This window comes from Numida meleagris, chromosome Z (genome assembly GCF_002078875.1).
Source record: "Numida meleagris isolate 19003 breed g44 Domestic line chromosome Z, NumMel1.0, whole genome shotgun sequence".
Taxonomy (NCBI): Eukaryota; Metazoa; Chordata; class Aves; order Galliformes; family Numididae; genus Numida; species Numida meleagris.
The window spans coordinates 14,638,529-14,661,794 of NC_034438.1; the positions used below are offsets into that span (position 1 = coordinate 14,638,529).

At 36.0% G+C, this 23,266-nt stretch overlaps 1 protein-coding gene across 1 annotated transcript in view; it reads right to left on the reverse strand.

Annotated features, from left to right (window-relative positions):
• HCN1 (hyperpolarization activated cyclic nucleotide gated potassium channel 1) overlaps positions 817-23,266 on the reverse strand; it is a 202,374-nt gene continuing 179,924 nt past the window's right edge. Inside the window, exons 6-8 of the mRNA XM_021381011.1 lie at positions 21,568-21,808; positions 6,123-6,287; positions 817-4,277 (exon numbers count right to left, since the gene is read on the reverse strand). Of these exons, the coding sequence (XP_021236686.1) occupies positions 3,466-4,277; positions 6,123-6,287; positions 21,568-21,808 (1,218 nt within the window). The 3' untranslated portion in view covers positions 817-3,465. The remainder of the gene's footprint in view (positions 4,278-6,122; positions 6,288-21,567; positions 21,809-23,266) is intronic.

Consider the following 23,266-nt stretch of genomic DNA (forward strand, 5'->3'; position numbering starts at 1 on the left):
CTCTGATACTCAAATTACTGGAAATGCTAGTCTTTTTGGAAATCATTCCATTGACTATAATTGGACAGGAGTTAAATCTTAGTAAAGCAAAACAAAAATGAATTAAATAGTAATGAAATCATTGACTTTAGGGTGCAATTTGAAAATGCAGCTATTCATACTTGCTTAAAATCATAGTCATTCAACTTAACATTAAATTGCTCCCTCTGAAGCTACTACACAAAAATCTACTGTCTTGAATGGATTTTTTTTCTTCACTTACAGTCATCTACAGTGTAATAATGAATAATACTTCTACACAAATTGTCCCTTGAAATCCTAAGTTTTACGAAAATTCAAAGCTGTATTATTTGGGCCCAGCATAAATAGTAAGATAAAAGTGAAAATATGACAGATTGCAGTTTTTGTAAGTTGCACTAATAACCTGGGATTCTCCACTGAGATAGTTTCAATTTTATATACAAGTAAGCTTGAGTTTACTCAGTTTATTAACCATAACTCAAGAAATGTTACAGTTTAGTGGTAATAGCTTAAACAATAATTTTGTGCAGATAATGCTTTTTAGCACAATTAGTTCCTCTAATCTACCAGACCAGTACTGCTTAGGAATTGACTGAGTACATCATGTAATATCTTCACATTTCTAAGATCTACCTACAGTGCACATAATTACTCATTTTTCCTCACCTCCCCATACTTGGTGCACATCAGTTCTGAGGCTAAGAATAGAGAAATGGGAAAAGCAGATGGTTCTGTCATGGTAAACCAAAACCTGCTAACTTATAAACATATCGGAACAAAAGGAAATATTCATGGTTTTATTTTTTAAATTTTCTTCAATTTATTAATAATCTTTTATATATATTTATTTATGGCTTTGAGCAAAGACAAAAGAAAAAAATATCTAATTCATCCCCAATGATAGTTATTGTAAGAATCAGGTCTATAGTCTTCTCAGCAGCAGTAAGATCCAACCTTTTTCGTTAATACATTTCATCCTGTACAGATGTAAGATTTCATACTTATGGGCTTACTTATGTACAGAGAAAATAGGTCAGTTCGGAAACTAGCAATGGACCTTTATATTACAGGAATGTGAGTCATTTGGTTCTTAATCTAAATATATATACATTCATACATACATTATATATATACGTATATAATTTTATACCCTGTACCATTTATTTTTGAATTAACATACAAAGCCTAGATATTGTCCACTCTATTACAAAGTCATTAAAAATTATTTATGGTTTCACTGAAAGACCATGTGAATTAATATTTCTTCATAGTGCTTAAAATAAAATAAAAATATATATAAAAATATTTTGCTAATAACCCCATTTCTCCTATTAAATGTAAACCTTAAAGAGTTTGAAAGATCAGGATATGATCTTACTTGACAGAATTTGTTAGCATTAAAATAATATAGGGGGTATTGTATTGAGAAATAAATGGTCTTGCAGCGTATCCATAATGTTCCAAACCCATTAAAACGATCGCTTCCTCGTAGACTACTCTGGGCCACGTGGATTAATGGCAGCAGCATGTTAATGGGTTAATTACGTTGTTTTTACTGGTGAGTGGGAGTCAGCAGAAACTGGAAAAATATATATTTTTTAAATTTTATTTGATGTACAATTTTTGTAAAAGGCTTAACAGGCAGCATGGGTTCAAGCTCTGTTAGCTTTAGAGTGTTTACTTGGCTCTCAAGTACATCTGGATTCACTGCATTACGTAGTTTGTGATGTTACTTAATTTTTCCATGCATTGTTAAACTCAGCATTAATGGGAAAAGAAGAATTCCTTTCCATGCACATCCTTAACATGAGTCAGCTGAGTTTTAAGGATCAAAATCTATGCTTGCATCATATCCATAATGCTGATATTCAATGAGTTAAAATGACACACGTAATTTCAATCTCTATTTAATGTGTGTAAATCAGGCACAAATGATTACGAAATCACTTTTTTTTGTGGATAAGATAACATGAAGATTTGAGCAAACAAAACAAAACATTCACAAAACAGTATGCTTTAACCCTGCTTTCTGTTACCATCTCCTTTCTGTTTTGAAGACATAAAAAATAATAAACCTCATACCTATGGGCTATGTTTGACACTACATGCCTTAGGATATACTATCCATTTAATTACAATATACAAAGAGCAAATCGTGCATTTCCAGACAGACTTGATGCTATATTATATTTATTTTTTTAAATTAACACCACAGTCAACTACAAAACTACAGTGAAGACACAGAAAGCACCTGAAAGCCTAAATCAAGCTGTGGTTTACAAATAATTATTTAAATGAAAAATCTCACTTCTAGACTTAAACCAGAGATTCAAAGTCAGCATTATAGGAATTTTAAGGTAGACACAATCAGTGAATGGTTATTATTTTCTAAGATACCATAAAGCCTTTTCCTACAATGGCTGACTGAACCTATTTTTATTGTGTTTTTTTTTTTTCGTCCTTTTTTTTTTTTCCAAAGCATGCATGGAATATTTTGGGATGCTATTTAGGGCAAGGAGAAGAAAAGTGATGGTACTGGTGAAGTACAAGCGGTTTGCAGGATCAAGCGTACAATTTTGCATAAAACATTGCATGTAAAAGTAACATTGTAGGTTTTAAGCCATTGCATTACAATTCAACAGTTGTGTTGCACTTAGCTTTAAGAAACTTTAAAACAGTAAATTTTGAAGTGTTGAACCTAAATTCCTAAACAAAGATCTTGCAATGGTACACCACACAGCAGCTATTTTTGTTTGGGTCTAAAAAGGTATTTACAATGGCAATAGTCTTTGTAAAAGTCTTTTGCAATGTGGAGAAGGAAGTCCACCCAGTTTTCTGAAACAACAGAAGGGTTGACGTGGTGTGAGGCTACAACCTATTCAGAGGAGCGCTAGTGCCTGCCTTAGTTTGTCAATCTAATTCTGAATGGAAAGTGCTAAAGTAGGAGACGCAATGGGAAACAACAACTGAACTCTTCACAGGAAATTATTAACAATATGGGTGAACAAACGAAATAAGGACAGTTTCAGAATACCACTCAGTCAGTGCTATGTTTTAGTTAGGTTATTTGTTTTATACTTGTTTGAAATTTGTTCCTATGTTGACAATTTTCCCATGGAAACAGGAAACCTCGTGAACAGAGAAATCTGTTAGATTGGTTTTAAAGTTGACACATTAAAAATAAATAATTTTAAAGCTGAATTTAGATTTCTTTAGTAATTTCTAGAAAGGAAGACATGAATTCAAACAAGTTTTCTTAATCCCTTTTTTTTGGATATATATATATTATATATATATATAAACGTTACATTCGTTATGTAGGGCAAAGCTGTCTAAAGTATTTTTCTCATAGTAGACTGCTGGGGTACATGAGGAAACAGGCTAAAACAGTTCCCAGGACCACTCTCAGTTTGTCGCAAGTCTGCTTCTCGCAGTCACCAGGGATCATAAGTTTGACGCAAACCGTGGCTTGTCTCCCTCGGGCTCTGTGCTTAAGACTGCAGAAGAATCCCTTGGCAGGGGGGCTGCGGGCGGCATGGCCCCCCGGTTTGGAGGGATGGCTCCCGAGGACATCTGTCGGAAGAGAGAGACTCGCTGGGGGACGGTGGCCCGGCTGGCTGGAGGAGCGCTGGTACCGGGGGCCGGCTGCGGAAGGGAGGCCAGGGACTCCCCCACGGTGGGGTGAGGCCTCGCGATCAGGGTGGAGATCTCGTGAGGCAGGGAGGGCTGCGAGGCAGAGAGGGGCCGCACCTCCCGGCTCAGGTTGGTGTTGTGGAGGGCCTGGGTGCTCTTGTGGACCTCATTCTTGGGTGCAGTGCCCGGTGGCAGCTGGGCTGCCTGAGGCTGCTGCTGCATGAGAGAGAGCTGCGAGGCTGTGGGTGAGGCATACTGGAAAGTTCGGCCGGCCAGGGGGCTCTGTACGGGTGGGCTGCAGACGGCAGTGGTGTAGGAGCAGGGCGAGAGGATAACGGCTTGTTGGGGTGTCTGCGTGCTGGGTGAGGGGGAGTGCAGGTTTCCGTGGGACAGGCTGCCAGCAGTGTAAACAGGAGGGGACTGCGTCCTGACGCGCGATGAGGAGGTGGTGGAGCTGCTGGAGTTCAGCGCGGGCATCTGCTGCAAGCTCACTGGGGCGATGGTCTGCACCATCTCCCTGTCATGCTTGACAATCTGCTTCAAGATCTCGTTCTCCTGATTGTTGAACACCCCAGTGTTGAGGTCCTTCTGGAACTTCTGCAAGAGGATGGAGTTCTTCTTCCCTGCACAGACAAGCAGAATAATTAGCCAGCTGGACATGATGACTTTGCGCTTTGGTTACCATCACTGACGAGTACATCAGCATTGCAACTGCCTGTGGCCTTCACTCACAATCTGCTCTCCATCTCTCTGCTCCAGAACTGCATGCTATAATAACACGCCATGTTCAGACACCTGAACTTTCTGTGGCCCATCATTTGTAGTGCATTGCCATTATTACAATTACTCTGAAAATGTAACCATGGTAATTTACTGAACAACAGGGTGGAAAAAGCCACCAGGCTCTGAATACATAACATCTTTCTCATTGCAATACTGTCCTAATTTCCACATAACTGTTACATAAGTTATAAATACATCTGTCATTTAGTACATTCCCTGGAACTAATTATTAGCTATTAGTACCCACTGACCATTAGTTTACAAGAAATCGTCTTATCTTATGTGTGTGAACTAATACGAACTCACTGCTAATGCAATACCCGCTTACACAAACAGCAGGCTGTATACTGCGTACTGATCTCTTCTCTGTGTCCTCATGTTTGCTTGATGCTCTCAGTGTCTGCAAGATGCAGACACGATTTTCTGTCATCAGATACACAGGCATACAACTGCACTGAGTTATCTCTGTTTTAGATACGACAGTTTGCATTTTATCTTTTGTGCTGTGTAGATTTTGTGTTGTAAAGATAGCACTTCAGATTGGATTACCACTACAAGAGCAGACTGCCCTTTAATACTAGTATTATTTAAGCACATATTACTTAGGAATTGGACTGCATTTCCAGAGACCCTTGGAGGACAAATTGTAAGGGTGTGAAAATTCTTAATAAGATAAATTAATATAATGAGTAATCCTAATCCAAAATAATAAAATAGATCTCCTCAATATTATAAACCTGTATGTGTATTTCAATTCTTTACTCCTGCTATAACAAAGAAAACACAAATACGTTTTCTTCCAAATCACATTTCAGCTTTGAATAGACAGCACAATGACAATGCTCTGCAAATCATTCTGAATTCCCTTTGAAGAAACTGAAGACTTATCTGTATATGGGGAAATTCTCACACTGGAATTTTCTTGTGAAGTTAAGGAAGCAACATCAAAAACAGGATAAAAGATATTTTGTGAATAGCTGAATTTTAAAACCAGCGTCAGGGAAGACAATCAGAGTGCATTTCTCTCTATCTAAAGCCATATATTTTATCTAATACATCGTACTAGAGAGGTCCAGAATGGCTGGTTGCACAACAGCAACACTCTTATTTTGAGAATCTGCCATATCATTCTGCCTTTCACTCGGATATCCTTGGCCTGCTTTTCTGATTGCAAGCAGATCTGAGTAATGTCAGTGTGCAGTCATCAATGCTAACAGTGCCCATGTTGTGAGGAAAACGAGAGCCCTGCTGCAAGGGATTAGCTCACTTCAATAAACACAGGTTTTGAGAGTGCAGAGAGACTTCAGCTCTTCTCATCACTATAGATGTTATCTCTAAACTGTTTACGTGGGAAAATGTCATCTGTGGCTTACTAAACTGCATAAAACCCATGAATTGCTGAGGGCAGCAAAAGAAATATATAGGATTAATAAATAATTAAACTATACAAAATAATTCTCAGAGAAGCACAAGGGCTCACTAAAATTCAAAGTATTTTATTAAAAGTGAGCTTGCAGAATTGCTGGTCTGGACACGTCTTATACATATGTAGATCAACAGAACATTTATTTCTGTGTAATACAAACAAAATTTTTAAGAAAGGTTTAATCTGGGCACTTTATCCTTCCACTCCAGGAAGAAATGCTAGATAGATTTTAATATGAAATACAGAAAAAATATGATACCTATCCTGTCAAGTCTATCAATTGCCACTGTTTCAAAGGCCCTTCTCATCATGGGATACTCTTCCAGAACCTCATTGAAGTTGTCCACAGAGAGGGAATAGAGGCGACAGTATGTGTCTGCTCGTACACTGGCAGTTCGACGGCCCTTGGTCAAAAGGCAAATCTCTGGAGAGAGAAAAATTCATTACATACAGGAAACAAAGGAGTTAGTGAATTGTGTGTTACTTAACAGTAGGAAGTGACTCAGTGCAAACAAGTACTCAGAGGCAATTTTTCTACTGCTGTTTATGCAAGGTTACATAGGCAATTCCAAAAGTGTTTGATTCTCTCTCTGCTACTCTGTAGAAAGAACTATCTCCTTTAATAGCTGTGACTCTCAGCTCAGATTTTATCCAGCCTTTTTTTATTAAAAAAAAAACTAGTTGTAAGAAATGATTCATCAGTTGTCCAACAGCTTGCTGACTCAATTAACCCAAGTGATTCTATTGATTTATAAAATATGTATATTCAGCTAACACAAATGATTGATTCTTGTAGTCATTCAACAGATTTTCTCTACTATTTTAATACATGATTTTTGAACACAAGAACTGCTCTAAGAAAAAGTGCTTCAAGTGAAAATGCTTTCTTTTGTTGAGTTCTATGTCATAGATAGTTTGGGAGCCAAAACTAATGGTTTTAGACTTGTATTTTTTCCTCATTTTGCTAAACAATTGAACCCCTTTATGATTACATCATTTGATTAGTCTAGTAGGATTTCTCTGAGAGTTTCTCCAACGTGAATTCACCATTGTGGAACAGGTGAGATCAAAACCATATGCAGAGTCTTAAAAAAACAGTCCAAGTCTTAGAACTGTTGATTCTTGAATCCAAAGGAAAAGACTTATGGGACAAAGGCCAAAGTCAATGTGAAAGAATTGTAACAGAAAAATGTATAGGGCAGAATGAGAGAGATGCAAAAATCCACCTCACGGAATGTTCCCAACAGAAGAGCTCAATATTCAGACATTACTTAAGTTCTCCTATGTTTGTAAAGTTGTCAAATTGAAGGTACTGAAGATATCTCACTTTTAAAATGCATACACGGTTGTTATTTTCTTTGTCTTCACTTACCTTTTCAATGAAATTTTACACTAGAAAAGTTTACATGAGGTTTACTATTACATATAAAATATTTAACACAAGATAAAATACAAGATGCAGGTAGAAATGTTTGTCATATTCAGCTAAAGCTGATGTTGTTCTCAGGAGACTTCAAAATAAGTTTGGAAACTACTGGAAAACTATTTGCAGAATGTTTTTAAAGTACAAAACAAAATTAAAAAGTCAGTTGTAAAAATAAATGTTTTAGTTGATCCAATTTTCATGTTTGGGAATAAGAAAACACTTTGAAAAATTCTGAATTCTAGGTTTCAGGGAGGGTGGGAGGTAGATCTTCCTATGCAGTTCTAGCTGTTAAGAGCACTGAGTTCATATTTTTTAATATTTAAATACTGGAAGTGGACTAGGAAATGGTCTCCTACCATACTCTTATATCTAACATAACTATCATTCTCAATGAAATGTGGAAATACAAATATTTTTCCTTAGCAACAACAAGGAATTCTGCAGTGTTTACTTCAAATGCATAAGGTGCTAGTATAGTTCTTTCTTTTGATGTATGACTTTAACAGAATACATTTTTTATTAATCTGGAATGTAAAGATACTTTTTGCTGAAGAATTTCCACATGCCACCTAACCCTGAAGGCTTAGGAGCTGAAGTGCTTAAATAGTAGTGGATAAATCAAAGTACATTAAATTGCATTCAGCACTAGAATAAATTGTACTTGAATCTCTATGGCTCTGGGGAGAATTTACAGACTAATGAGTATTGTAAGAGTCTCAACCCAATATCCCTCACAAGACCTGTTACCCATGAAAAATGACTGTTTACTGTAAAGAGCCAACCAGGTCACACAGAAGTCAGTTGTTCCTTCTTTCATCCCCCAGCTCATTCTGACCCCTTCTCCTTTGATTGCACCCGCTGCATTTTAGTTACAAGAATGAGAAGGACATTTTGCCCAACGGGAGAAGTTAAATGCAGTGAATGCCCACTCTGTTTCCTAGGATACTTTTTAGGTCTCATCCAGGAGATCATGGAATTTATTGCAATAATTTTTATTTATTTTTTGTACATTTTTCCTCTTTCATTTCTCTTGTCAAGTAAGAAGACTGGAATGAATCACTATGTAAATTATACATTTCATTCTGAAGATACTGTGTCAACCCACAACTTCTGGTTTAAAAACATCTCTTTGGAAGACTCTTGATATCAATAATAAAGTCTTCTAGTTAGACGTAGTATGAAAGGATGGGACAAAAAAGATATGAGGAAAATCATGGAGTCTGAAAAGGATATTCCTATCAAATACTTGTGTTCTTTTAGATAAATAAAAACCTTTATATACATATAAAAAATTAACTGTAGACTTCAAGAGGAGAGAGGAAAAAGTAATGAATACATCCAGGATATACACATACACACGTACATATATATATAGATATATAGGTATATCCTGGATATATTAACTGTAGACTTCAAGAGGAAAAAGTGATGAAAATTTCCAGGGTATACTTATAATTTGTCTTAGTGCCATTAAGAACACCAGGTGCCCTCACCAATTATGCTCTCGTTGACGTTCAATTCATTTAAATGGACTGTGAACAACAAACAATAGCACAGGAGTGTGCAGGAAAACTCAAAGGGCACAGACTATTTTCAGTTTGGAAAAACAAGGCTTTTATTAACATGAAAAGAAAGTGCCTGACGAATATTAGTGACTAATTTTCCTACCTGTGGTTGGCATGATGCATTGCCTTCATGCTGACATTTTAAAAGTGTCAAATTCTTCTATCTTTCCTTTCCAAACATAAGAATGTTTTAAATTCCCATTAATAATTGTATATTAGGCTACAGTGAACCTGTAATTAAACTCTTAATGCAAGATTTACTTTAATTACTTAATTTTTTTGACAATTGTTCCCTAGAACAGTCTAAAACAAGTGTCAATCATTATACTAATGAAAAATTACTATTTGAAAACACCAAACAATGCTAAAAACATTCATTTGTTTTTATGGACCATACTGAATAAAAATCATCTAATTTATCTGCAGAAATCACAATTTGTGTCCTGCTTACATCAGATCTGTCCCACAGATCAATGCTGCTCTCAAAATAATATAGAAAAGGGCTCAATTATCATCCATTTTTTGCCATTAAGACACCAACAGAAAAAATCTCAATGATCAATGTTTGAAGCTAAGCCAATTCTTAAGACTGTAACTGCAATAATAAAAACTCATCAACAACATCTGTTACACATATACGTGGCAATATTTTAGTAGGAAAATTGGGTTCAGTTTTTGAATTTCTAAAGTAGCTTGGCCATATTTCTATTCTGAAAAAAAATAGCACATGTATGGATAGTATTTTACTTTTCCACTAGTGTGACAAAATACTCTGGACAGGACATTCTACACACCTGAAAGACAACACTATAGAAAGCTGATTTTGGGAAAGCCTGAATGAGTGACACAACCAGTAAGATGATTCGAAGAATTAGGATTAGCAGGCATTTTCTAAGAGCCACAGTTTTGATACTGAGATCAGGCTCACAGTTCTTGTGGACTATCAATATGCGACAATAGGTGCTAAATTTCCCCTCCCCTGTTGCTGTGAGATTCCTAACTTTCTGTTTCTTTGTGGGAGCACATTACCTCAAGCACTATTTGTGATGTTGCAACTCTTTCTTTCTTAGTCTTTGCTGGATAACTACATGGACTAGTTGCTCTAACAACAATTTCCTGTTTCTGAAGACAGACCTAAGAAAACCCTTTTGTTTTCCCTCTGGCAAGGAGTACAGCATAGCTGACAGTGTGGCACTTATCCATTAACAGTCATTTCATATTCCTTATAAATTATGCTCCAGACATAACTGCTGAGCTTTTTATGCCACCTTAACATTTGATTAGAGATTGGAAATCAACTTCAGAAATCCAAACAACAATATAAACTTGCTTTGCACACAAAATGTGTCCACAAACAGATAAACTGTGCTGAAAAAGGAAACAGTTATGAATCAAGTGGTCAGCTGGTTCTTTAAAGGATACTAAGCTAGTCCTATCTCCATGGTGTTGTAATAGGCGATTGCGAGGATACGAGATGTAACGAGAAAGGCCCCCTCCCTGAAGGAACAGGGACTAGTTGACCAAAGAATGTACCCGTGACGCAGGGAAAACGGCAAACTAAGATGATCCGATAAGCTACCTTTTGATATGTCAGTAGATGGAAAATACTGCTTCATGCTTCACTGCTACATGCCTCAGCAAAGATATCCAATCAGCATTAAGGGAGTAAGCTTTAGATGGCAATAGTGGATAACAAGTATTATAAAAGTAGTGCTACACCTTAGAATAAAAAAAAGCTTTTCTTGCTGCTATTGTGTGTGTGTGTCTGTGTGTGTGAGTGTGCTTTCACCATGGAATACATTTCTTACTTTAGAATGGTATACAGTAATATGTAGAAAATGAATTACAATGAATTAGTATCATATGCACAGCTTTTCCAAGGACAGAAATACCAGAATTAGAGCAAAAGTTCACTTTACTAGGTACAGAAATTAATTTTTTGTAGAAACAAGGAAATTAGTTAACTAGTATGTTATTCATATAGCCCTCTCCATATAAAAACCAAGTAAAAATAATCGGCAATTTCTATGTATTTGTAAACCATAGCACTTTATTAAGAGCTTTGACCATTTCCAAAGCCATAAAAGGTTTCCTATTATCTGTCAGATTCAACACTACAGGATCTAATGAAGTGTCCTTCCAGCTGAGGACAGTTGACTCTCGCTTCAGTTCCTCAGCAGGAAGCTTGTTTCATCATGAAGCAGGCAGATATGTTGCTCTGGAAATAGGTAAGCAGCTATTCAGACCATCTGGCAACTTTGAGCAGCAGAAGAAAGACATAAAATCAAAGCCATTCAAAAGCTTGGGTCAGTCAGTCTAACATACTACAGAAAATTCTAGGAGAATGGGACATCAGATTAGAATATTGTTAGGGACAGAAATTAGATGTATGACAACTCTTTCCATCCATACATACTTTCATACCTTTTTACAGTAAGTCTTGTAATTCTTTTTAATTGCTTGGAGTTTATACAGACTTCAAAGCAAGCTTCCCAGAACTTGGTTATTCTCTCTCTCTGATCTAACTCTTCAAAACAGTAACTCTTTGGCAAAGCACTAAAACCAACGATTCATGACCCTGACCAGGAATTAGCCAATGGGCACCATCTTGGCATGTCAGTCAGCTAGGTACTGTAACCTTCAGCCTGGGGCATACTTTATAACAGGTAATATGAGTGATACCTTTTCTTTAGCAAAGGGTTATCTGAATTCCAAACAATTAAAAGAGATTCTTCAGAAATCACATCCTTCAGAAACAGAACATTTTCCTAGTCTTTTTTTGACTTGAGTATTGCTGATACAGAAAACAGAAGCTACTTGGTATGATAAATAATGGATGCTTTAACATGCAATTCCGTATGTCTGTCTTCGTTTTTAAACTGTCTTTCGTTTTAAAACTTTGTTTTTAAAACATCAAATACTTCTATATTTTCTAACTTAATAACATATTTATCTTTTTCTTTCAATCTCTTCCTCTAGTGCAGAAAGCCCAGGAATATGCACATTTTTGTTTTAGACACTGAAATGATGAATACTGCATCTTATGATTAGATAGAATGTACATTACGTCAGTTTAAACGATCATTTTCTTCAAAATAGTAATTAAATGGCATGCCAGGTAGCTATACAGATTTTATTTTGCAGTTATTTTGCAAAATAGTTTTTACATAATCAAGACTGCTGGGGAGTAGTGAGTGATATCCCCCAAACCCAAGAGTGGATAGAATTGAAATGTTCAGGTCATGCTCGGATAAATACGTTCCTCCATTCTGTCAGATATTTGAGAAACCTTAAAATATAGTCACTGCTAAACAGGAACATTACTGCAGCAAAAGACAGAATGTGGGAAGAAAGTTGAGACATTTACTGCCTTTTACAGTCAGATATGTAAGCTGGACAGTCACAAGAAAAGTCTGCAAAAACTATACCTCATCCCACTTTAGTTACAGTAAATACAGAGTTACAGACTGGTTAGTTTGAGTTTGCAGAGTGTGCAATCGTCCGTAAAGTTGCCTTCAGACAGAAAGACTGATTAACCAGAGAGGATTCATGAGAAGTCTTTGTTTTGAAGAAAGACTGAAAATGGCCAATTACAGCTAAGCAACTTCCCTAAAGCCTCAGCTCCACTCTTCTGTCACTTTTTGAGTACTTTACCTAAGTCTAATTTAATTATTTATGATAGTTGTTGCTCTCACTCAGTCATTTCACTAAAAAAAAAAAGAAAATGGGCTAGTTTCTTTCACATTTTTTTGCCTGTTTCCAGTCATTTCAAATGCCTGACTGTAAATTTTGACACGAACTCTCAGGATGTTCATTATTTAATTTATTCGATTTTTAATTTAATTTAACAAGGCAAATAGAAGGAATTGAAGATGTGCCATGACCAGCAAGGTTGAAATTGTCCACTTTATAAACAGAGAAAGATGGAAAAAAATGTGAATTACATTCTTATTTATGTAACAATTAAAAATGCAGAATTTTACCTAGACTCTTTAGCTGTCCCGTCATGACAAGTTAGGAACGCAATTCTTTGCAAATATTTGTCCCTCCCTGACAGCACCTAATGTCCTAAATGTATCACGTGATGTGAGAGGACAAAGATGACATAATACTAAAGAGAAATATCAGAGAAAAATAAGGTTTTTAGTCTTCTTGAGGGAAATCTGCAGTAGGAAAAACATGAGGAATATCAGCACTCACAATACAAACAGTATTATATTTATCCCTCCCAACCAAAAGGTATCCTTCAGACTCAGCCACTTTTGTCTTCAAAGCCTCCCTGAGACAAGATGGAGCCTTCAAAACAGGTGGGTTAGAAGCACCTGCAGAGAAATGTACATGACAGGATTTTTGTAACTATTTTCCTGATCTAACATAGAGATGAATGATTAGTTATTTTTCTGCACTTCTTCCCATTACTCTTTTCCATACTGGTCTCCCTCTAAAGTTGTCACTTAATCTTAATCTTAATCTTAAAGCTTAATCTTTGTGTTTATACATCTAATGTTTGGTTTGGTAAGTGATTTAATTAGACAAATTCGATTCTTAGTTTTCTTCAATATAATTTCTAATTGGCAAAAATGTACATTTATTTCATTGGCAATAGCACAGATATCCTGGGGGAAAATCATTCTTTCCAAAACAATTGCCTAACTTTTGTTGACCCAAACATTGATAAGATTTATAGGGAATATTTAAAAAAAAAATCTTGAAATGCGTAATTTTTAAAATTTATTTAAGTTCTGTCAACAATCCTGAAAGTATGCTGTTTCCTGTTTTTTTGAATCTAATTTTGTCTTTTATGCTGTCTACCTATGAGAATGTTATTTCTTCAAACAACTCTTGTTCTGTATCAGTCCACTTCCTTGAGAAAGGCTTAATACACTGCTTTGTAGTAGCTCTGAGAAAACCAGTTTGATAATATGCTACTCATTTAAACAAATTGGCAGAAGCTTTAAAATGCTATCCACTGTGATAAAATTGATATAGAAAAACATTTGATATAGAAAAAACATTTTCACTGTGTATTCATTTTGCAGGTGGGCTTGGGTGCAGTAAGCCACCCCATCTTCAGCAGTCTCTAATGCCTTGTAATTTTCAAAAAACTGTTATATAACTTGTTTTTTTAAGTCCTCATATTTACTATAAGATAAATATAAGGTAACAAAGCTAATATTTACTGCAAGGTAAATATAAAATATAGAGGTAATATTTACTGATACACCAATAAGCATATTTCAAAGTAATTTGCTTAATAGATTGGCAGTAAAATTTAAATCATTTCAGAAAGGTTGTTAGTATAATTACTTTTACATCAAGAAAGAAAGCCAAACATACAAGGTTAGAATACAACTGCCTCTATAAAAAGAGACATGTCATCTCCCCAGACAGCCATTTTATATCACATCCTGACCTTTTATTTTTTCTCTCTGTAGTTGCAGAGTGCAACTCTGTGGTTAAAGCCCATGCTTAGAGCAAACAGAGGCAGCAATGTTCCTTACATCTTGCCTATTTTCTCAGCTCAGTCTTTGGAGAAAGCCCTGTTTGATAAAAAAGAAGCTTGGGATCGTTATGTAAAATAGAAATGCAAGCCACTACTTTGCCTTCAGTACGATTTATAACAGAGTATCCATAGATTTGTATTCTACTTTAGCAAAGTGTTCTTTCTACCATGAGAGACTAAGATATGCCAGTTACTGTCTTGTAAAACCTCATAATTTTTCTGATATTCATTTTATTTTTAATTTAAAATCAAACAAACAGCATCAAACTTAGATTTCAAGATAATGTGCCTAAATATAGCTTTAGTTTTATACTGGTTGGGTCAAAGTACAAAAGTGGCTTTGTTCTACTCATTTTATGCCTTTTTTTTTTTTTTTTTTTTTGGAGTCTTGTTCTGTATTGAAAAGATTCAGTTAATTCCTTATGTATTCAGTGTATGGCTCTTGCCATCTTGGATTTGACAAACAATTACAGATGCTAATTAAACTATTCTAGCTGAATTCTAGTGAACTACAAAAATGATGCACTTTTTTTTTCTGGTTAAATTATTAAGCAAATGGTCAGAGTTTGTCAGTTCTGAATTAAATATGTAGGTTAAATATTGAAATTCATATAATTGGGTTACATTATACTGTGCCAAAGTGAAGGTACTTGCAAAACATTTGGTTTATCTGTGTTTGTCACTTCAAATTTCCATTGTATGCTGATGTGACAATTTGGGTGTGCTCATTTTCTTGCTTATAAATACTAAATTAGAAATTAGTTAGACTATTCATGAATTTGCAGAATAAGAACTATCTTTTGAGTTCAAGCCTATGTTATTTAGATAGAGGAGTTATATTATCATTCCTTTTAATAATATTATTAAATAATTATATTATTTATATATGAAAACTAAAATCAAATCTACTTTCTAGTAGGATTTCAGAGCAAGCCATTTTCTTTCTAACTTCTTTAAAATGTCTCTAGCATTTTTAGATAGTGCCTTAGACTTTTTAAAATGGTACTATGTCTAAACAGAAGTTTAAACTAGAAGTTCTCCTATCTGCACAGTATTTTCTATGTAAAATATGGTGTCAAAAGAACAACATGATGTAGTACAAGGAGTTATGCTGCACCATTAGAAAACTGTACCCTCAAAATGGCAGACTAGCTTGAGTCAATAGGGACATTTCATTTTTATGACCTCTTGCAAGTAATAGTCTTATAAAAATGGTCTATATTGTTCACCTAAAAAGTGTTTTACAAGCAAGTTGGTATGGAGATATTTAAGCGTCTAATTGTGTACTTGCCATTAGAATGTGGCAAGTACATCAGGGAGGCTACTTATAATTAATTATGTATTTTCAGTGAGATGCTGGATTGGCATATAAATCCTAACAGCCTTAATTCACTATTCCTTTGAATAATGAGTAGCCATCTGCAGTATTTTTGTAAAATATAAAATTGTATCATATCATATTGTTTGGGTATAAATCACAGGGAGTAAAGCAGTGAGCAGACAGGCAGTTGAACAGCATTTTCTCTATATATAATCAATATTACACTGCAAATCCTTAAAAGTTGTCCATCCAAAGAAAGTACCCAGAGTGTACCCAGAAAGAAAGAAGCGGCAAAATGTAATCTAAAGTGACTCAACATTTCCCATGATATTATTTTCCACTGCACTGGTCTAAAATATACTGACAATTGCTGTTCTGAAATGGGGTAAAGGTCCAAAAATAATAGGTAGGTTGAAGTAGTTCTGTCTAATTGGAATTCTAGAAGCTGAAGCAAATGCAAGACACAATTTACTAGAATCTAAAGCTTGAAAGGGCAACTATTAAAATGGTATTAAATAACTTATGCAAAACAAAACATTAAAAAATATGAAGTATTCCATAAATAACACTGATAAACCAGTGCTACAGAATAAAAACAGAAAAAAAGAAAGCAATCCCATCAGATGTCTCCTAATTCTGGGAAGATGGGGATGAGATCTGCTTTACATGTGATTTTTCTAGATGAACAATGGTATTTGGAAGTTACTTATATGTGTCCTTACCTAAATTAAAAATACACATGTATTTATCTCCTATAAAAATGCAAGAAGTAACAACATTACGTATGGAACTTTACATAGAGCAACTTTCATACATACACCATAAATCAGCATGTATCAAAAATATAGTTTTAGAGAATCATGTGTACTTCCTCATGTTTGACAAATTTGAATTTGAAAAACTTTTAAAGCAATATGAGTTTTAGTTAGTCTATAAATCAACTTACTGATGACTCTAAATCGCATGATACTACTGAGATCCTCAATGAGGAGAAAAAAAAAAGAAAAACAGCAGAGAGAGGGAACCACAACAGGCATCACAAATAGAGTACACATGCCTACTGGAATTAGGAAACTCCCTCCAACTACAAACACAACGAAAATCTCCATGGGGGCCCCAGGCTAACGTAACTGATAAAAATATATTCTATACATCCTACACACTCAGTTTGGATTTCCCTAACAAGATTGGCTTTCCTTCAACTTTAACACAATATCTGTTAAAAACAGAAAAATGGAGTTAAAATCTCCTGGAACATACGTCTGGGTTGCTGAATGAAGGAAAGCCTGTATAAACACAGGTGGGAAAACAGATGGAGGAGGAAAAGACAGCAGGGACACAAGGCTTATCTTTTGTCCTTTCTGGTTGCCAGCCACTTTGCCAGTAACTTCAGCAAGGAGGATGGGACCACACTGAGGAGTCAGTGCTCTACCGATTAGCAAGCAAGCAAAAGAAGTAACAGCAGTGTCTGGAATAAGTTCCCAGAAACCCTCTTTCACTAAGTTCTGATGAGGATCACTGGTTGGGTAGTGGTGGATTTATTCCTAGTTTTCACTCTTTGTACGCATGTCAGCCCCAGTCTGACACAGCATTTAAGCACAAATGAGGTTCAGCTTGTGCTTAGGTGGATCAGGACTGCATGCTCAGAGTATCTCCTCAGACTGTATGGGACTGGCAGCTGGAGGGGACATCATGAAACCACTCCCACTCATCAGCACATTTGCAGGGGTACCATTATGAGTTGTATAATAGTAAAATGCTCCTTTTTGCCTTTGCTCCCAAGCCAGCAGCTTGCAGTCCATACCAGGCTGTCAGTGAACACCAGCAGACTCCAGGACTGGAGCAAGGGATGCACGGAGAAGTGGAGGATCACTAGATATCAGGGGAGAAAAAGGTTTTTTTCCAGGAGGTAAAGACATTTCACAGAGCTAGATCTCAATGTGATGGATAAAACAGCCCTAGCAGCCACACCCACAACCAACTGAGCAAAAGGAAGGGAACTGTGTGAAATGAGCTCTTTTATTAGAATAGACTTCTCTTTAATCTATTGTTTATTGTTATTAATCATGACACCTTTGTAAACTGTGAACATATTATTATGGAGTGACCGTAAAATGATTTACTCCACCAAAAATCAGAATTCACTTGTATCAGATGTATTACGACATCCGATAACAACATATATTGTTATAATGTAAATTAAATTAGTACTAGGGTAATTAGATACATTAAAATATTATTTATGCTACATAAAGCCTCAGTGATAACCTATGCTTCTCTATAAGTAAATGACTCATATTTTTATGCCTCATCTGTAAAGATTTAAAAATCTTTATTTTTTAACACTTTTATGTGTCTAGTGGGGAAGAAATAAACAATCTGTCCGATAACTCATCCTAACACAAAAAAGTTCTTTGGGCAATTTGTAATAGAATCATCTGGTACCTAGAGGAAAAAGTTCAGTAGGACTGAAACTAGGAATTTTCTCCCTACTATGTACTGTCAGGATTATAGCACAAAGCACAACTAAATTTGAAATACTGGGGTGTTCATGAAGAGAAACACAAATATGTACTGAGACAGAAAAGAAAAGAAAAAAAAAAAACAAAACCAGGATGTCTCATACTCCACTGCTACATGCTTGACTAATATTTTATATTTTCATTATTGTAAACTTTAGATACATAAAATTGTGGGCCAGATGAAAAAAAAAAAATTAACAGTCATAACACCTTCAAAATCCAGAGGGACCTGGACAGGCTTGAAAACTGGGCCCATGTAAGCCTAAAGAAGTTCAACAAGGACAACTGCAAGGCTTGGGTCAGGGCAATCCCGGATATGTTTACAGACTGGGAGAAGAACTCATTGAGAGTAGCCCCATAAGCCAGCAATATGTGCTTGCAGCCCAGAAGGTCAACTATATTCTCACTCATTCCCTTCTGTATGTTTTTTGTTCTCCATCAAAGCTAGAGTGATGGGAAAGGCTGAGGCAAATGTGGACTATGGAAAAGGATAGTACCAGACATCATTTGCAAATTCATACTAGCACTTGAAGGAGATATGAAGGACAAAAACTAGCATCCTACATTCTGCTAGGCTAAATAACACTCCTACATGCAAAGTTCAAGATCAGATTTATGAACACACATGGAAGTTAAGAGGCAGTATACTCTTCTGACGTCTATGCCACCAGACAAACTAAAATATCTTTGTGGCTACTGTATTTGACTTACTTACCTCAGATAGGAGAAACCAGTGAGCACAGATGAGATAAAAGGCATGCAGTAGTAAAGCCCAGATCCATGATGGGCTCTCTAGAGTCATCACTCTGCACTTCCATCAAAAATCAATATAAGGCAGAGGTGAAATGTAGTCTCATTAATCAATACTAAAACCACAGAATTCTCTACTTGTTACTGTGGCTGTGGATATCCAGGCACTTTCTTTTTGAGAAAAATTTCTAAACAAATACTGGTGACTCTGCTTTGGTTCATTTTAAGTCTTGGTTTTCACACTAATTACTAGTTCTCCTGCAACTCCAGGGTGTACGAATCTTTCTACTGATAAAATGTTGTCAATATCAAAACATTTTAATGATTGATACTCTGATAAATGTTTTCCAAATTCAAGGTGGGATGCCAGTTAAACTCTGCATAAGTTTTCTTGGAGAGCTTGGCTCTCCAGGGACTCCTCCCAAATCTTCCCAGAGCCAGAGTCCCTGGGAAACCCAAGCTCTCATGCCCCCACAACACCTCTGTGTTCTTTCTTTAATGGAGAGCACAAATATTTATACTGATTTACTAGGTCAGATCTCGGACCTATGCAATTAATGTTGTAAGTTGTAGCTTGTTAAACAGTATCTCAGTCTTAGATTTTGCATGCCTCCACTGGAGAAAAAGGTGATTAGTCTTACAATTTGAACAGACACTTGTTACTATTCCAGTGTGAAACATTTTTTGTGTCTGTGTTGGTTAGGAGGCCATGCTCATATTGTGGTGCACTTTTCAGGGAAAAAGTATCTTCTCCAAAGAGAAGAGTGTATTAGAGTTTTTTTTCTGCTTTTACAGACCAGAATTTTCAGTTCACAGTTATCTGATAGGCAGCTTGTTTCCTGTCTTTTCAGCTACATCAAATACGTCTTTCTTCAGAGTCTGAACCACATTTCTGAGAATTCACAATGCTGTAGGGTATTTTGTTAAAACAGATCTGAATCATGATGTTTTGTATCTCAGAGTACTTCCTTTCCTGGGTTCTTTCTCTCTGTGTGCTCACCCTTCCTTTTCTCTTCTTATCTCTCCCCTTCTGGTTACAATCAGCAGCCAATATTATTTCCCATTTGCACCAGCAGCTGTTAGGATTCAGAGACACTTGTCCCCATTTTTACACCCCTTGTCTCATCCCAGGTGTCTTTGTATGAACAAAACTGTTTTGGTATGCAGTATAGTAAGTTCTTGAGGTGTCCAATAGCTTATTTTTTGTCTGCAGTCCTGCTAAGAAGGGTAGCGGATGAACAGGATGAGCTAAGGAGTCATTTGCACTGCAACAACAGGGTGACAGTTATGTAAAATACTTCCATATGCAATCTCCTCTGATCCTCTGCTGGTTCAGAGGAGTATTATGGCCAGATTCAGCATGCAGGTTCTTGCAAACTTATTTTCATAAACTGGGGCACTGCTAAGCGTAGAGGAAACCAAGTCCAAGGTTGCTCTGTTTCTTCATCCTCAGCATTTACCTTTTATTTCTCCTTAATCTCCTGTCTTCAGCAGTTATGGTTTAAGCCCATGGGATAAGCACAAGACTGCTTTTCTGAAGTGCTTGTACAAATACTGGTACAAATCACCTTGCAAAGGCTACTACAGACTGACATGACCTGCTGGCCAGATCAGTAAGAGTTGCTTTAGCATATTATTCTAAAATGGGATTAGTTAAGTAACTCTGTAGCCCAATTCAAACTCTGAGCCCACACCACATTTTTAAGCATTCCACTTCCATGTACCAGCTAAATGCTACTGATCAGGCTTTCAATCCAACATTTTCTGAAAGGCTTTTTACTCAGCTCAGTTCTGGGATGATTCATGGAGTTCAACAGAAAATTAATACAATAATGGACTAAATAATGTTCCTACACAGCAGTAGTACACACAAATGTTCAATCAGCATCTGGAAACCAGTCTTTTCTCTACTTTAAGAAGCAGACACCTATTTCATTGCACAAAGACAATTAAAAGCCACCAGAAAAAAGAATCGTACTGGCTGATTATTACATGTGAAAAAAATAACGACTGCTTTCATCCAAATATGAATATTCAAATGGCTTCGTCTAAATGAATACCTATTTTTCATTAGGATTGCCAAATGAATTTAAGTTGGATTCAAATTCCTGCCTGTTTTTTTTAATATACAGCTGATGGATGGTTATCTAGTCAAACAGAGTCCATTTTCTCATTGTCTATACTGGAAGGCTAATCAATAGTGCACACAAAAAAATTAGTGAAAAAGCACTAATAGCAGCCTGAAATATTCACGAAGGACACCAAATATCACATAATAATAATAATCATATTTTATCCCATCATATTTTGTAGCTCTTGCAGTTATTTTTAACTTTCAGAAATACATTTATGACTAAAAATTTCTATCCCTTTTTAAAGAGATTCTCTTCATTCAAAATCACTTAGATTCAGGAATTTTATTCTGTATCTTCAGTAGCTTTCCTTGGAAGAGTAAGCAGAATGTGAATGTGTTATTCAAAAATACTTTATGTACACTTCCCAGCAACTGGAATTGTCCAGGCAAAAGACATACGTATGTCTCTATATGTCTCATATCTGAACATGTTTTATGCTAGTGCATTCACTCCAAAGGTGTAATCCATTTTTTCCTACTCACCTCCAAAGTAAGAGCCATCTGTCAGCTTCAGCTCCTTGTTGGATTTGGTGATAACACCAGCAACACCATGCTGAATGAAATACATCTTTTTACCCACAGCACCTTCTCGAATAATATAATCACCGGGTTGGAACACCTCAAATCTCAGTTTGCTTAGCATAGCAGTCACAAAGTTTGGGTCTGCATTAGCAAAAAGAGGCATTGTAGCAACCAGCTTCCGACAATTGAAGTTGACAATCTCCTAAATGGAAAGGAAACATAATGGTAATGATGGCCAGCAAATACATACATTATAAATGGCATTGAAAAAAGACTATTTTGATCACACACATAAACAAATTATGCAGTTACCGGACTTTTCTGTTTTTCCTACTGTGCCTAATTTTTAATCTTTCCATTAACTTTTTATCTCTTTTCTAGTAAGGTGATGGAAAAAATAAAGAAGTACTGATTTGTACTAAAAAGTAGTCATCTTCTGCTGGGTTTCACATCTTATTTTCCTTGCCTTTTAATGGGGAAAAAAGGCAGAAAGATAAAACTTAGATAGATAGGCATTACACAGGAAAGCTGACAAGAAGATTAGCTGCTGGAATAACTGTACTAAGTGATAAATTTATGCAAGTAGAAAGTTTAGCCCTGTGTTTAACAACTCTATTGAAAATATAAACGTACACTGTAGGTAGCTGCAGGGCTAGCTGAAATCGATAGGAAAATTTATTTCCCAGAATTTAATTCATCTTTTAAACACAGAGGCATACACTTCACTATTCAAATAAATACATATACAACAGATCCTTAAATTCAGAAAGCACTACTGTTTTACTAAAACTGCTACAGGCCATAAGGTTGTTCATCACCATGAATATTTATATTTACAGAGCCAACTATGAGCACATCTATATGAGAGTATTATTACCAAAAAGCATTTGATATTCTACTTGCTTTAAATAAAAAAAAAAATGAACAATTCCTCATAGAATTTCAAGTTATTTTTTGCAGAGCTTACTTAGTGTTAGAAAGATTCAAACAGTCTGTTGAACTGAGACTAATCGCTATTGCACATGAAGGGGCATAGGCATAGGCAGGCAACAATTACTGAATTAGCAACTCATGTATGACAGAAGAACATGCATTCTCATTGGCATACAAATGCACAGAGAAGAAATAAATACTCAAGCAATCAGCAGTCACCTATCTGCTTTGAAAAGCTAAATTATTTGTCAGTGGAGTTATAGTATAGTTATTTGTCAGTGGAGTACACCTTGCATTTCATAATATCAAGCAAAGCCTTCATGATTGTTGTAAAGGAGACATCCCCCACCTACCAGTGCTGTCATCCCCTTGTTGCACTTTCAACCTTCCATGCAACCACTATCTCATCTCTTACTTGCACATCTCATATAGGCCATGCAGCCTACATTCTGGGCAGCAAGCTCAGATATTCTTGTCCACAGTTTAGATTAATTTTTCTCCTACCCCTATCCTTTGATATCAAAACCATAGTGGGTTCTTCAAACTAATGCCCTTGCATCTGGAAGGAGATGGCGATCTCACCTTGAAAGGAAGCCAATGGCAGCTGAGGCAAGCAGGAGCCATGGGCATGATGTAAGTAAGAGTCAAGAAACAACCATATTTCCCAGGGAAATTAAATCCTTTCAAAATAAATAGCGTGAAGCAAAAAGTGTCACCAGGTATCTGT